Here is a 13,120-nt window from a genome sequence, read left to right as displayed (position 1 = left end):
TGCATTTTGCTTGGAGCCCAAACACTGCAGCCTGGCTGAAAGAACTCCAAAATGTAAATAATGAGGTAAAACAATCAGGTTGCACTCGATCAAAATCTACCCATGACATTTGCAGTTTGAAGGATATGAAAACAGCACCTGGGGTGAGGATTACTCTGCCATACTTGGATGTGTATACCATGGGAAAGAACAGAAACAAAATTAAGGCAGAATTACGGCTGCAATAGAAGAGCAGGACGTTTGGCTCAAAAGATATCATTCTATATACTGTATAAACTTCTTCATGCTCCTACTTCCAACTTTTTAACAAACCTACAAGCTACAAATCTTTTCATGTCTTCAAACAGTTATGCAAAACTTATGGTATAATTACGGTATAATTCTACAAGCAATCAAAGCTTTTTGTCTTGTAACTGGGGTAGAGCCAAGCCAATTCCAAAATGATTGCTGCAATACTCTTACAGCTGCACTGACTAAAAAGAAGAAACAAAACAATACCTATATGGGACAGGAGAGGCAGTGGGAAAAGTAGAAAAGTTAAAAAGTTCTAGTCTAAGTGCAATGCTTCATCTCCCTGTGCCTGGCAACTCATCTTTAGGGATAATCTTTCCAAAAATTAAATGGGCATTCTTCTGAGTGACAAAAAGATGAAGACGTTATTACTCAAACAAGTCTTCAGCTCTGAAGACAAAGAAAATTACCACAGTACAGTTCTGTTCCTTGGCTCCACAGCTAAACTAAAAGGTGACAAAAGTGGCTGATCATTCACTACTAACGCTGACAAGGGAAAACAAGATGTAAAAAAATTATTTTGACTGAGAACGAAACCAGCACGTGCTTTCTACATTAAGCTACTACTTTAAAGCTTATTCCAGAATTTCCAGAGAACAGCCGAGCGCTGCAAAGTTAATCAAAACAAGATGTCTCTGAGCAGTTGAGTACTGCAAGAGATCCTCCAGTGCTCAGCAGCAGGACCACCCAGAAATTCCTTTTAAGATGCAAGCCTAACAGCTGGGAAACCAAGCTTAGGCAAGTTAAACCATTTCTTCTCCTGTGTAACATTATCCCCCCCCCAGGACTGCGGCAGATAAATACACCCTCATTCACAAATACAGCTGTACACTTAAATTTTGCGTTTTCTGATCTCATCTACAATCCCAGAGAAGTTTTGGCAAGCATGACTGTTAGATATAATTAAAAGCTCAACTGTGATACTTCTTTGTTAATTGCAAACAGCACTGTGATTGTGAAGTGTACCTACATTTGCAGAGAGTTCAAGTATTCTTGCATATTTTAAAAATACTCTGTATCTGATAGTCGCTGAAAAGAAGAGATACTGGGGAAAAAAACTGTAGTAAGAATGCATCAAGACTTTTTTTAAATAACCAGAGAAAAATCACTTACAGTAATAGTTATATTTTATTTTCTCTTTCAATGTGCAGTATTTTCAGCATTTTTTTGTTTTTTTAAACTTAAACATACATCTAAAATTATATGCTTTCCTTTTCCTTTGAGTACAATTGCTTTTGGGGTTGGGGCTCCAAGCTTTTGCTCATCATTGCCCTCAAACTATACAAGACACCACCACAGGGTGCGTTACCTTATCCTTCGTCAGGCTGATCCAACTTGATGGTACGCATACACAGACTGATGGGAATGATAAGCTCACACAAAATGCACGTGACGAAAAGCAGCGCATGCTTCACAAATGCTCTGCAGCATTTATACCCAGTTAACTGGAATATAGCTAAAACTTGACATACGATAGAAGCTCTCCTGGGTATGACTGTGGGATTCTCAAGATTTTCGATGGATACTTTAAGGTAGCATGCACAAAGAGTTCACCTGAAATCTCAGTATTAGGTAAAATTAGCATACTGGACTTCCCCAGAATTTTGCTACATTGCTTACTCTAGTTCTTACAGCAGCTTGCTTTCACTTTAAAATAATTAAAATAACCGAAAAACTACCAAAGTACTTTGCTCTCTTATAACTTTCATCAGTTGCATCCTTATAACGAAACCTGTTTTAAAAGAGCAAAGGACCTACCATTGTCACTTAGTCTATTTCTACCTTTAGTAGAAAGTTTAGTTGGGATTGTACATGGAAAAAGTCTGCATTATGCAATGAATGTACTTGAATCAGTTCCCTTTCTTCTCCCACCCCATCCCTTTCAACCACCGGGTAAGATCCTGAATGACCAAATTTAACTAAACTGCTTATTGCTGTATTTATTGCTCATTATACCCTAAAATTTCTTTTATTTAGGAAGCATAAATGCTTAGCCATGACAGCTCCACAAAATCTGAAGACAAACCAGGTCTGCTGCTCTTGGAGAACTGTCTTTGCAGTGTTTTTGACACAACCTCCTTATCTGCTATATAAAGTTAACAGCCATGTAAAAAGGAGAGTGGCAAGACAGAATGCTCTTAAGGCAAATCTACTAAATATCAACAAATTACTTTTAACCCAAAAGGTTCCACTTGTTCCCCACTTCGTTTGATCTAAATCTGTTCATTCATTACTCAGTGCTTTAGGAATGCTGCTGGTGGTTAAGAAACAAGCAATGTCTTGGTGCTGAGAAGGCATTCCTACCAAAGCAAAAGTAATACACAATCATTTACTAGACGCTTTAGGCAAGAAGTGACATCTGTGTATACACTTTAGAGAAGTTTTAAATAAACTCATTCAATTTCAACTGGCAAAGAGCATAAATAGTAAAGAAAATACTTTGAATCCTACAAATAAGAACTGGTTTACAAGGGGTTGTAGTTTCCAACTCCTCACTCTTGCACTCAGTGCAAGGGAGGGGGCATGCTGAAATGAAATGCAATTGAACTCTATTTAATGGGCCAGTGGGTCGTTGGCCCAAAAGCTATTTATAAAAAGTTGGCTAGCATACAGTGTTCCTGAAGGAGGGCCACATTATAGGTTTAGTAAAGTAGGTTCTTTGACAACTGAATTGTAAATGAAATTTTAAACATTAATCTGTCTTAAGTATGCTCCCAATCATGCCATACCTCTAATCTTGTAAGGTTGTAAAGAAGCCAGTTCCACTGCAAAGCACATTAAAGAAACCATTTGCTTTGGTTAGCCAGGACACCAAATGTAAGTCTTAAGCCCAAACACATTTCTACCCTGTTCTCAAGGAAAAACTGAACAGCCTGATTTTCAGAATTAGCTTTCTGTCTACAGCAAGTTAAAAACATTCTGTGAAATAAAATTTTGCCTTAAGTCAATCTCAAGGGACAAGTGATTTATTTCTTTGCTTTAAATCCAACATCGGTATTTCTTAGCAGCCATTGTTTTGCTCTTACTGTCCCCATTGCATACCTCTTGGCTCTTGTCACTAGATGCAGGCAGGAGTGATTTTAAATATGATTTCACTCTAAAAGAAGTGAGGGTAGGGATAGCGTGTCTAGGAAGTAGACAGGAAAGTGTGCTGCAGGTGAAATGTTAGATTTGAAGCACTAGCGGTGTGTGTTTCCACACTAGGAAGACCCTTAAGTTACATTCCCTTCAGGTCACTGAGAATTTCCTAAGAGGAGGTGCCCTTCTTTAGACACTTAGGACATGTTTCAGGAGGTATACTACGACAAATCTCCAAGAGAGGTTAAAACAGATGGAGTTATTACTACCAGTGAATCTGTGTGAGGTTAGAACTGACTGCATCAGCTCTAAAGGTTTTGACTTGGAACAGGTAATGCAAATATTCACTTGAAGGCCAGCAATGGGCATTTGAGGAAAGGGGGTCTGTCACATCTGATGTTTTTCATCCAGCCATGCTGACTGCTTAATTCAATGTATTCCTTCACTGATTGGAAAGATTCTATGGCAAGTCCCAGATTGGTTTGGAAAGTTCCATAAAGGGTCTAACCGTTATTCCAAGGTACAGTAACCAGCTATTCTGTGTTAATCATGAGGAGCTTAAAATGATGAAGAATTTAACAGTTTGTAACACAACATATACTGTTATATGGTGAGAATATGACTAACCTGATGCTTAAAAAATATATTAAATTCTATTTTAAATTTTGGAAAATAGCTTACAAAAATATCTTCACTTAAACTATATATCATACAAAAACTGACTGGTGTGTGGTTTACAGTACAAAACGATTATTGGTGGTTACAAAAGGGAAGAGTGATCTATACTACCCTTAATGAAAACACAGGGCATTATATCTCACTGCCTTGAATTAGTCTCTTATCAGAATTAAGATAATCTCCAATATAACTCAAAAACTTTCAAACAGTATCTGTTTTATTAAACCTTTTCCTGAACTCCTGTTCAGTTGCTTTTAAAAATCACCACAGTGCTGTGGCCCAAGAAAGAAGAGTAACCCAACTACGGGCAGAAATAATTGCTCTAGATAGTAAGATCTGTAGAGAGCTAAATACAGCAACATCTACAGTTGTTTCTACTGCCCATACTATCAGTTTCCTCTATCAGTTTCTAAAAGGAAGTGACACCAGTGGACAATTCCTTTGTAATCAATTTATGGGCAGAAGCAACAATTTTTGGTCTAGATTGGAATTAGTTTAAATACATGGGTTTAATAAATACAAATATACACATCTGTATACATTAAATGTTGTCACATGTGTATAATTTCAACATATACATTATATACAGAAATACATACAGTACATGCTCCTCCTGACAACACTATCTCATTTTTCCAAGTGTCACCAAAAGGTGTGATAAGAAAATGAAGAGAGGTTAAATATAGGATGTGACTTAGAACCAAGGTATCATTTCTCTATAAAGAATTACAACAAATACAACTGAAGACAAATGCTGTGCTAGATTTCCCCATGTAATGCTTAGGAATCAATGGGGTTCCCTGGGTGGTGAGTGAAAGCTAAATCTGGCTCTGTGTAGTGTCCTGAAATTCATGGATCTTTGTACTGTGTTTGTGTCTAAAGCATTATGTATACAACAGGTAATAAAAGAGGTTGTGTAACCTAACACCTTAGCCAGTCCGAAAGTAGACCACAGCAGCCTTCTGATTCTTAACTGCTAGCATAAATTTGTTTACATGAGAGTGGTTTGAATCCAGATGACTCCATGGTCTCAGTTAGGAAAGGTCAAATGGTTACTGACTACTGGGGAGCTTGCACCATTTTGTCTCCTGAAACACTGTGCAGCAAATAAGAGCAGTTTCCTAAGTACACAAAAGGCTGATCCAGAGTAACTAGTCCTCTCTTTTACCATTATGTCTTAAAACAAAGGAATTCAAAAGAAGCTACAGTAAAGTGGATCACAAGAATGCCTCCTTAGTATAGTCTCTCAAGACAAACTAATCAACATATTCCAGTTTTAAAGCACTTTAAGAAAAAGTGAGATGCAAAACAAGATGTAATCTGTACATTAAGATGGATTTCCAAAAGGAACATGAATTCAAGCACAAGGGAAAAAAATGAGGACAATACAGATGTCAAGACATTCAGTAGCGTGGCTTCAGTTCATCTCAAATTACAGCACAGCTCATGCACCACACATCTTACAATTTTACATACTGTACATGATATAGAAATATTTAAGTTAAAATTTCTTTTACTGATATACTGTACTCAAATTTTAAATCCTGAGAAGAAAAAAGAAAAATGTGTGGTTACGTATGTGTACTATATCTCCGATATCACCAACACATACACCACAGGATATCATAAAGTCCAGAGAGAGGAATTACATGCTGGAAGTGTAAATCATGAAAGCCATTTTCTCTTTTCCTTGTTTGGGAGAGACATCAGGAAACAGTTTCTATTCTGTACTACACAACAGTATATACAGGTACATAAAACTATGAAGTTTTCTAATGACTGCAGCTTGCAATAAGTGTCTTTCTGTCAGTTTCTTACCGACTGCACCACAGTGGCTTCAGCTGAACATTATAAAGAAGAGTAATACCAGTTACCTTGCATGTAGTACTTGCTTGTATTTTACAGTTAGTGTGTCTCAGGTTAGTCCCAAACACCACTTGAAAAACATTGACATATTTCTTTCCACTCACAGGCACCTGGTGTCAACAACAACAAGAACTACACTAGACTTTTCAGGTGATTTCCAGTGCTGCAGAGCACTTGTCCATGCATTCTGGAAGTAAAACTGACAGGTCCATATTTATCACAAATGCAACCCTAGATACTTTCTTGATCTTGCATTCCCCATAATTCATATCAGATTCCAACACTAGCCATGCAGTTCCATTACACATCAGGATGTTCAACATGCTGTGACCTTGTGGACATTTTGCAAACAAGTTAGTAAGCGATGATATGGGGTTCCTGGAGACGCTACCACCTCAAACACCGACTGAAAGGCCCTCCGATCTAATTCTTCATCTATCTGATGTCGGTAGAAGTCTATGGCCACCAAACAGAAGATGTTAACATCCACTTGCTCTGATTTTCCCATTCTGCTGATAATATGTGGAAGACTGAAATATAAGTTAAGGTCCTAATATGACAGAAGTTGCTCATCTTTTGGTATAGCAGTTTAAACACTGTTCCCCAATAAAATGGTCTACTTTTGAGTTCACCAAAAATGTTAAAGTGCAAAATACTGTCATGTAGCAATTAAACTGCTACTACAAAAATCCTATTTCTTCATTAACTTCACACAATTTCTTATCCCCAGAAATTCACTTTAATCTAGCAGTAGTTTTCTTTATCCACTGGAGCAAACAGTGCACTCGGCACCACAGTTGCAACTGATGATAGCCAAAGAGCATTGCTGAGATTAAGAGTCATTAGGAAGTTTCAAACATGACATATGACCACTTTTTTCCCTGGTCATGAAATGCAACAGTTATTTTTCTGTTTGTTTGTTTGGGGTTTTTCTTTGTTTGTTTAAAAATAAACCCAGCACTGAGACTATCTATGTCTTTTGTCTGTTCCAACTTATTTAGCTGATGTCATTCCATTGCCAAAGCTCACTATTACTGCAGTGCACCTCCAGGGGAAAACTTGCAAAATATACTTTGTACGTAGAGGATAATTTTCTTTAATTTGAGTTTGTTGTGTTTTGGGGTTTTTTAATATGTTTTATCTTGCAGAAGGAATATAGAACAAAGCTTTTAAAGGTCACTGCAAAGCTATCTGGTGAAGCTTTTTAAAAGTCCTTCAAAGTACGGACTTTCCCAATCATCTTGCATAGTCACAAGGAACAGATCTTAAAACAGTAGTTTTAGACAACTTTGTTCGCATAATCTGTTTGGAAGTTCTCTTTTTTTTCTCCTCAAAGCTGAGGCACCAATAGCACAAAGTGATATACACCACTACTAACTGCAGTAAATCTGCCTTTTTTGTGTGTTAAACTTGTACTCTTATCCTTCAAGGCTATCACTGTGCTTTACAGAATCACTATATTTACCCGGAAATGGCACGCATTCAGTCTTTTTAGGATACATTGCTGAAATCCATTGACTGGTGGAAGCACTGACAAAAAAACAGGAAAGACTCCACATTGCCATTGCCACAGGTGTTCTTTGTGTGAAATTAGAGAGAGACAGCATCACCCAGTCACGGACCATTGAGGACTGTCCAGTGCTATGTAGTGTCTGGAATACCTGCAAAAATATTTTACACAGGAATAAAGACATGGTAGATGGACATGGGAAAGAGTTTAGTTTCTCTTGTAAAGGTTCTCTCCAGCTACAAAGCTCTGAATTTCACAAACCGGATTCCTGGAGACAACTCTGAGTCTAAAGAATTAATGAACACAATGCCTAGACAAAGAGATTCTGTAAAAGAGTCAGCCAGGATCCAACTGAACTCATGACATCTGTGCCAAACTGAAGTAAGCATACAGAAATGCAAGATTTGTCTGGCGTCTCTATTTTTATAGATCAAATGTGGTGCACACATGCACTCTCAAGTGATGCATGAGTCCAGTAAGTAGGTGCTGAAGAGCAAAATACCCAGAAGCCCAACTGAGTCCACAGGGGCTTGACTGTAGAGTTCACAAGGCCAGAGGACCTGGGCTGGCTCCTTGAGATCTAAAGAGTGTGAACACCAGGATCACAACTATTAATTTTCTCTTTATTTTCCCATTACCAGTGATTGAACCGTACTGCTGTGAGCTTTATCTTCTGGGCAACAGGGTGATTCTAGCCCTCCATGTTGCTTGGAAGACAAAGCTCACAGCAATACAGCCCAATCACTGCAATCGGTTTGTTAGATCTAACAAAATTGATATTTGCCCCTCCAATTGAGCTGTCAGTTATTTAGAAGTCTTCTGAAACATTTAAGAAAAAAAAATATAAACACTACCTTATAAACTACTGTTGCCATGAACTGCGGGTAAGGCTGCTGATTGGATAGAAATTCTCCAATAACTTTATTCATTACGTCTTGTGGGGGGAAAAAATCATCAAGGAACTGTGGAAGGATCCGAGCCACTACTCTAGCTTCAAACGGAAATCCCTTTCTGATCCTGAAAATAATAAAAAAGAACATATTTTATGATTGAATTCCAGTAAATAACTCATTCTTTTCCAATTTAATTGGCAATAGAAAGAACATTTTACTTTCATCTCTAGATAGGCAAAAAAGTCTTCAACACTGAGGAATCCAACTCTCCATGTAATCTTACTCTAACAGTCTACCCAAAGAGATCTATCAAAGCCATGAGAAGTTGTTACAGGTGTCATGTCCTCCCCCTGCCCCCCCCCCGTTTTAAATAGTTAACATTTTTTGAAGCTCTGGAATTGCATCAGAGACAAGATTTAATAATAGGAATGCTGAAAAAACTAAACAAGAACAAAAAAGGACAGGGAGATCACTACTCCTAGTTATCCGAGAAAAGACCATTTATAAGCAGAACACTCATTTCCCTTTGTAACATCTTTGCCTTTTTTTATTCAAGACCAGGATGACCAATATATCAAACAAGAAAAGCAAGTTGTGCTGCACTGTAAAGAGGGGAAAAGATACTCCAACTTAAAGACAATTTTACTTAAATAACACTGATTGGAAAATCTTCCTAATAAAGCCTGCATCTGTTGATGTGTCAAGATCAAGTTACCATCGTGTGACTATTCCCTGCAAAAGTCATTTTCTGCTTGTAGTATTCGTGTTTGTTTTGCTAACTCTTAGGAGTGATATTTTCAAAAGCACTCAAGCACTGCTATAGTTCTGTTCTCACTGAGTCCAGAAGTGAAACCCTCATCCAGTTTTATGGAAAAACCACTGAACACTTCAAAAAATGTAAACCATTATCCCACAAACTACTATGCAAAATCTAACATGCTGTGCTCACTTAAGACAGCTTGAGATTGTCAGATCAAAACAGGGGTTTTGAAATGTTTCCATTAAATGAGTTCCATGTGAATACAAAAGTTTTACTGTACCCTTCCACTGCAATTACTTAACAGCCTTGGAAAGAGCAACACTTGGGTGAGGGAAGGGGAAAAAAGGTTTTAAACTCTTAGGGTGGTTTGAAAGATTATTTCCCGTAAACTGGATTTATATCCTTGATTATGCAGAAGACATCCTGAAAAGCACTTAAGAGTTTGACCTGAACGGAGCTGGAAATACATTTATAAAGTATTATGGTTTGTGCATCACACAGTATCAGTTAGGACATGTCTGTTTTCCATTTACATTCCTGTACATTTGTGCTGCCTTCAGCAATTTCATCAGTGTTAACTGTGTATACTAGAAGTATCAATTTTAAGCAATGGTAAGCAGAGGAACATCATTAATTAAATATTAGAACTGTCAAATAGAGAAGTGACCACACAGTGCCAAACTGAATCATTTCCCTCCCAGTGCCCCACTACACATGTTTCATCCTCTTACCTATCAAAAAGGACAGATACTCGTTCCATAGCTACGATCACAGATTCACTGTCAGGAGCAGCAGGATTTGCATCTGTGGTACGACTGGGGCTGATTTTTTCCTTTCCTAAACCAAAATAATTTGTTACAAGTTAACTGTGAATGCAAAAATAAGACCTTTTTATCCTTGGTAACAAAAATAGATTAAGAAAATTAGCACTGTTTGTAAGCTAGTCTCTCAGCACATCAAAGGTATAAAAAAAAGTAAATACCTGTGTACATGCAAGTCAGCATTAATCCAAGTGCTGCCATTGCTCTGTGGGGGCTCTGCACATTCACTCTGTCAACACTCAGTTTAACTAGTGATTCACTATCCAGCCTAGAAAGTTGCTCTGAAAGAAGGAGTCGTTCTAAGCCTCTCAGGACACAATGATAAATAATGGATGGCGTTGATTCATCACTTCCAGACACCATGACTCCACACATCTGAAATAAAGAAAAAAGCCAACTACCTGTTTTTGAGGTGTATTTAGGTCATCTTCTAGCACCATACCACTGCAGCTAGTATGGAACTGCATCAGGTATTAAGAAAACCTGATGAAACTAAACCCAAAAGCATACCTACACCACAATAATCAAGTGTTAAAGATAGCTATGTGGCGATTCCAGGTTACGTGACCACCTGTGATTGAAGGCATCACAACATACCTGTATAACTCCTGCAGAGAATTCAGGCCCTACATCAAGTGGGTAATTCTCGATCAAATAGAAAGCAGCTGCACACATTACCAAGATGTGCTGTTGGTTATGGATATTCACACAACTGTAAATAAGCAAAAACACTAGTGGTCACTTATATCAAAGTTGTCTATGTCACAAATAGAGACTATAAACAATCCTTAGAAACACTAAGTATTTTTTCACATGAAATTTATGCAATTTTTAAAATCACACAAAGTATCACAAAGATGCCATAAGAGAGCACTGGTTATCATGGAAATCCAGTGCAACACAAGAAATTTTTCAGCAATATAAATACAAGCTATCATTGCCTGACTTGTTTAGGAGAAATAAGCTTCGTTACTGATCCTGCAAGTCTTATGCAAAGAATATGCCTTTTGACAGAAAAATAAGGTTTAGGGAACACAACTTACCAAAGAGACAAAAAAGTCTGAGCTATCAAACAGTTTTCTCACTCTCAAATATCCTTTTGCTTCTGTAAATCAAACCTAAAATTGGCTGATATTTTCAATGAAAATGCCAAAACCTGCTGATACAACAGCCTGCTCCAAAATGTACTACTAACAACCGCAAACCATGAAGAGCCCTTTTGTTCACACATAAGCATGCAACAGTTCGGAGGGGGGGGGGGCGAATAGGGCAAGAGTCTTACTGTGCTACTCCTCTCAAATTGGAGAGCAGATACTCGCTGATAATTGGAACGAGTTGCTTTGCTGTCTCATCAAGCAAGTCACACTCAAGGATATAAAGAATTCCATGCAGAGCTCCAATCCGACTTGGCATATGGGTGCTTCTTAGGGTTGATTCCAGCAGTCGACTTACTGGTTCAGCCACAGCTTTATCCTAATACATCCAACAAGAGTATTCATTAGAAGTCAACACTGGTTCAATACTGGTGACTTCTGTCATTTGCAAATACTTGGAACAAATTAAAGAGCAGAAAATATGGCACGAACCAGAGCCTGGCTTAAAACTACTTTAAATCAAATGTCACAAGATTAATATAATCAGGTAAGAGATGACTTGCAGATTAACTAGGAAACTGATGCTACTTTGTTTTACCTGTAAAAATTTATGTCATGATTTAAAGCCAAAAAACCAAGACAAGCATTAGTTCAGTAAATAATATGTGCTATTAAGAATCCTCTACATACAGGACTTGGATGGTTGGAATTTTCTGGCCTTCCAGCTAACCACAAAGGATGCTTCTGTCTGAAACTGACTGGTAGATGCTTATAGTCTACATCCAAAAGAATACTCTGCCATCCACTCAACTCATAGTACAGCACTCCATTTATTTGTTCTCCAAGACCACTGGCACTCAGACCTATATATCTTTCTCCCCACCACTCCCACAATCTGGACGAGGTGATCGAGTGCACCCTCAGAAAGTTTGCAGACACCACAAAGTTGGGTGGGAGTGTTGACGTCCTTGAGGGCAGAAAGGCTCTACAGAGGGATCTGGACGGGCTGAGGCCAATTGTATGAGATTCAACACGGCCAAGTGCTGGGTCCTGCACTTGGATCACAACAACCCCATGCAACGCTACAGGCTTGGGGAAGAGTGGCTGGAAAGCTGCCCAGCAAAAAAGGACCAGGGGGTGTTGGTCAACAGCTGGCTGAGTATGAGCCAGCAGTATGCCCAGGTGGCCAAGAAGGCCAATAGCATCCTGGCTTGTATCAGAAATAGCGTGGCCAGCAGGACTAGGGAAGTGATCGTCCCCTGTACTCAGCACTGGTGACACTGCACCTCGAATACTGTGTGCAGTTTTGGGCCCCTCACTACAAGACAGACACTGAGGTGCTGGAGTGTGTCCAAAGAAGAGCAACAAAGCTGGTGAAGGGTCTAGAGAACAAGTCTTATGAGGAGCGGCTGAGGGAACTGGGGTTGTTTAGCCTTGAGAAAAGGAGGCTCAGGGGAGACCTTATCACTCTCTACAACTCCCTGAAAGGAGGCTGTCGCAAGGTGGGTGTTGGTCTCTTTTCCCAAGTAACAAGTGATAGGACGAGAGGAAACGGCCTCAAGTTGCGCCAGGGGAGGTTTAGCTTGGATATTAGGAAAAATTTCTTCACTGAAAGGGTTGTCAAGCATTGGAACAGGCTGCCCATGGAAGTGGTTGAGTCACCATCCCTGGAGGTATTTAAAAGATGTGCGGATGTGGCACTTAGGGACATGGTTTAGTGGTTGACTTGGCAGTGCTAGGTTGACAGTTGGACTTGATGATCTTAAACGTCTTTTCCAACCTAAATGACTCTACGATTCTATGTTTAGCCTTCAAACATCAAGCTGGTATTGTAATGCGTAAGCTGTCACTTAAAGTAATCTTATCTTCTATGTACATAGAGGATTACAAAAGGATGGCTGATCACTTCAGGATGTTCCGAAGGCTGTATATCTCGTGCATCTTGAAGGAAGATGCAAACAGACAGTAGTTAATCAACTTTACGTAGATAACTTTGAAACAGACTCAGCAGTATTGTGGAGTTAAGTTACCCTTCAACGAACTGTCTCATTAGAATACTTAGAATCACACCCACGAAAGTAGAAGTCCCTTACTCACAGAAGCCCCTTCCGCTCTGAGCACGCATGGTA

At 38.8% G+C, this 13,120-nt stretch overlaps 1 protein-coding gene across 1 annotated transcript in view; it reads right to left on the bottom strand.

Annotated features, from left to right (window-relative positions):
• Positions 1-1,411: 1,411 nt before the first annotated feature.
• Positions 1,412-13,120, bottom strand: part of HTT (huntingtin) — an 87,476-nt gene continuing 75,767 nt past the window's right edge. Inside the window, exons 61-67 of the mRNA XM_050896588.1 lie at positions 11,180-11,370; positions 10,495-10,609; positions 10,059-10,272; positions 9,808-9,913; positions 8,278-8,440; positions 7,414-7,574; positions 1,412-6,443 (exon numbers count right to left, since the gene is read on the bottom strand). Of these exons, the coding sequence (XP_050752545.1) occupies positions 6,230-6,443; positions 7,414-7,574; positions 8,278-8,440; positions 9,808-9,913; positions 10,059-10,272; positions 10,495-10,609; positions 11,180-11,370 (1,164 nt within the window). The 3' untranslated portion in view covers positions 1,412-6,229. The remainder of the gene's footprint in view (positions 6,444-7,413; positions 7,575-8,277; positions 8,441-9,807; positions 9,914-10,058; positions 10,273-10,494; positions 10,610-11,179; positions 11,371-13,120) is intronic.

Source organism: Gymnogyps californianus, chromosome 4 (assembly GCF_018139145.2).
Source record: "Gymnogyps californianus isolate 813 chromosome 4, ASM1813914v2, whole genome shotgun sequence".
Taxonomy (NCBI): Eukaryota; Metazoa; Chordata; class Aves; order Accipitriformes; family Cathartidae; genus Gymnogyps; species Gymnogyps californianus.
Note: the sequence above shows the minus strand (reverse complement) of the source record. Positions and strands in the feature narration are given on the sequence as shown.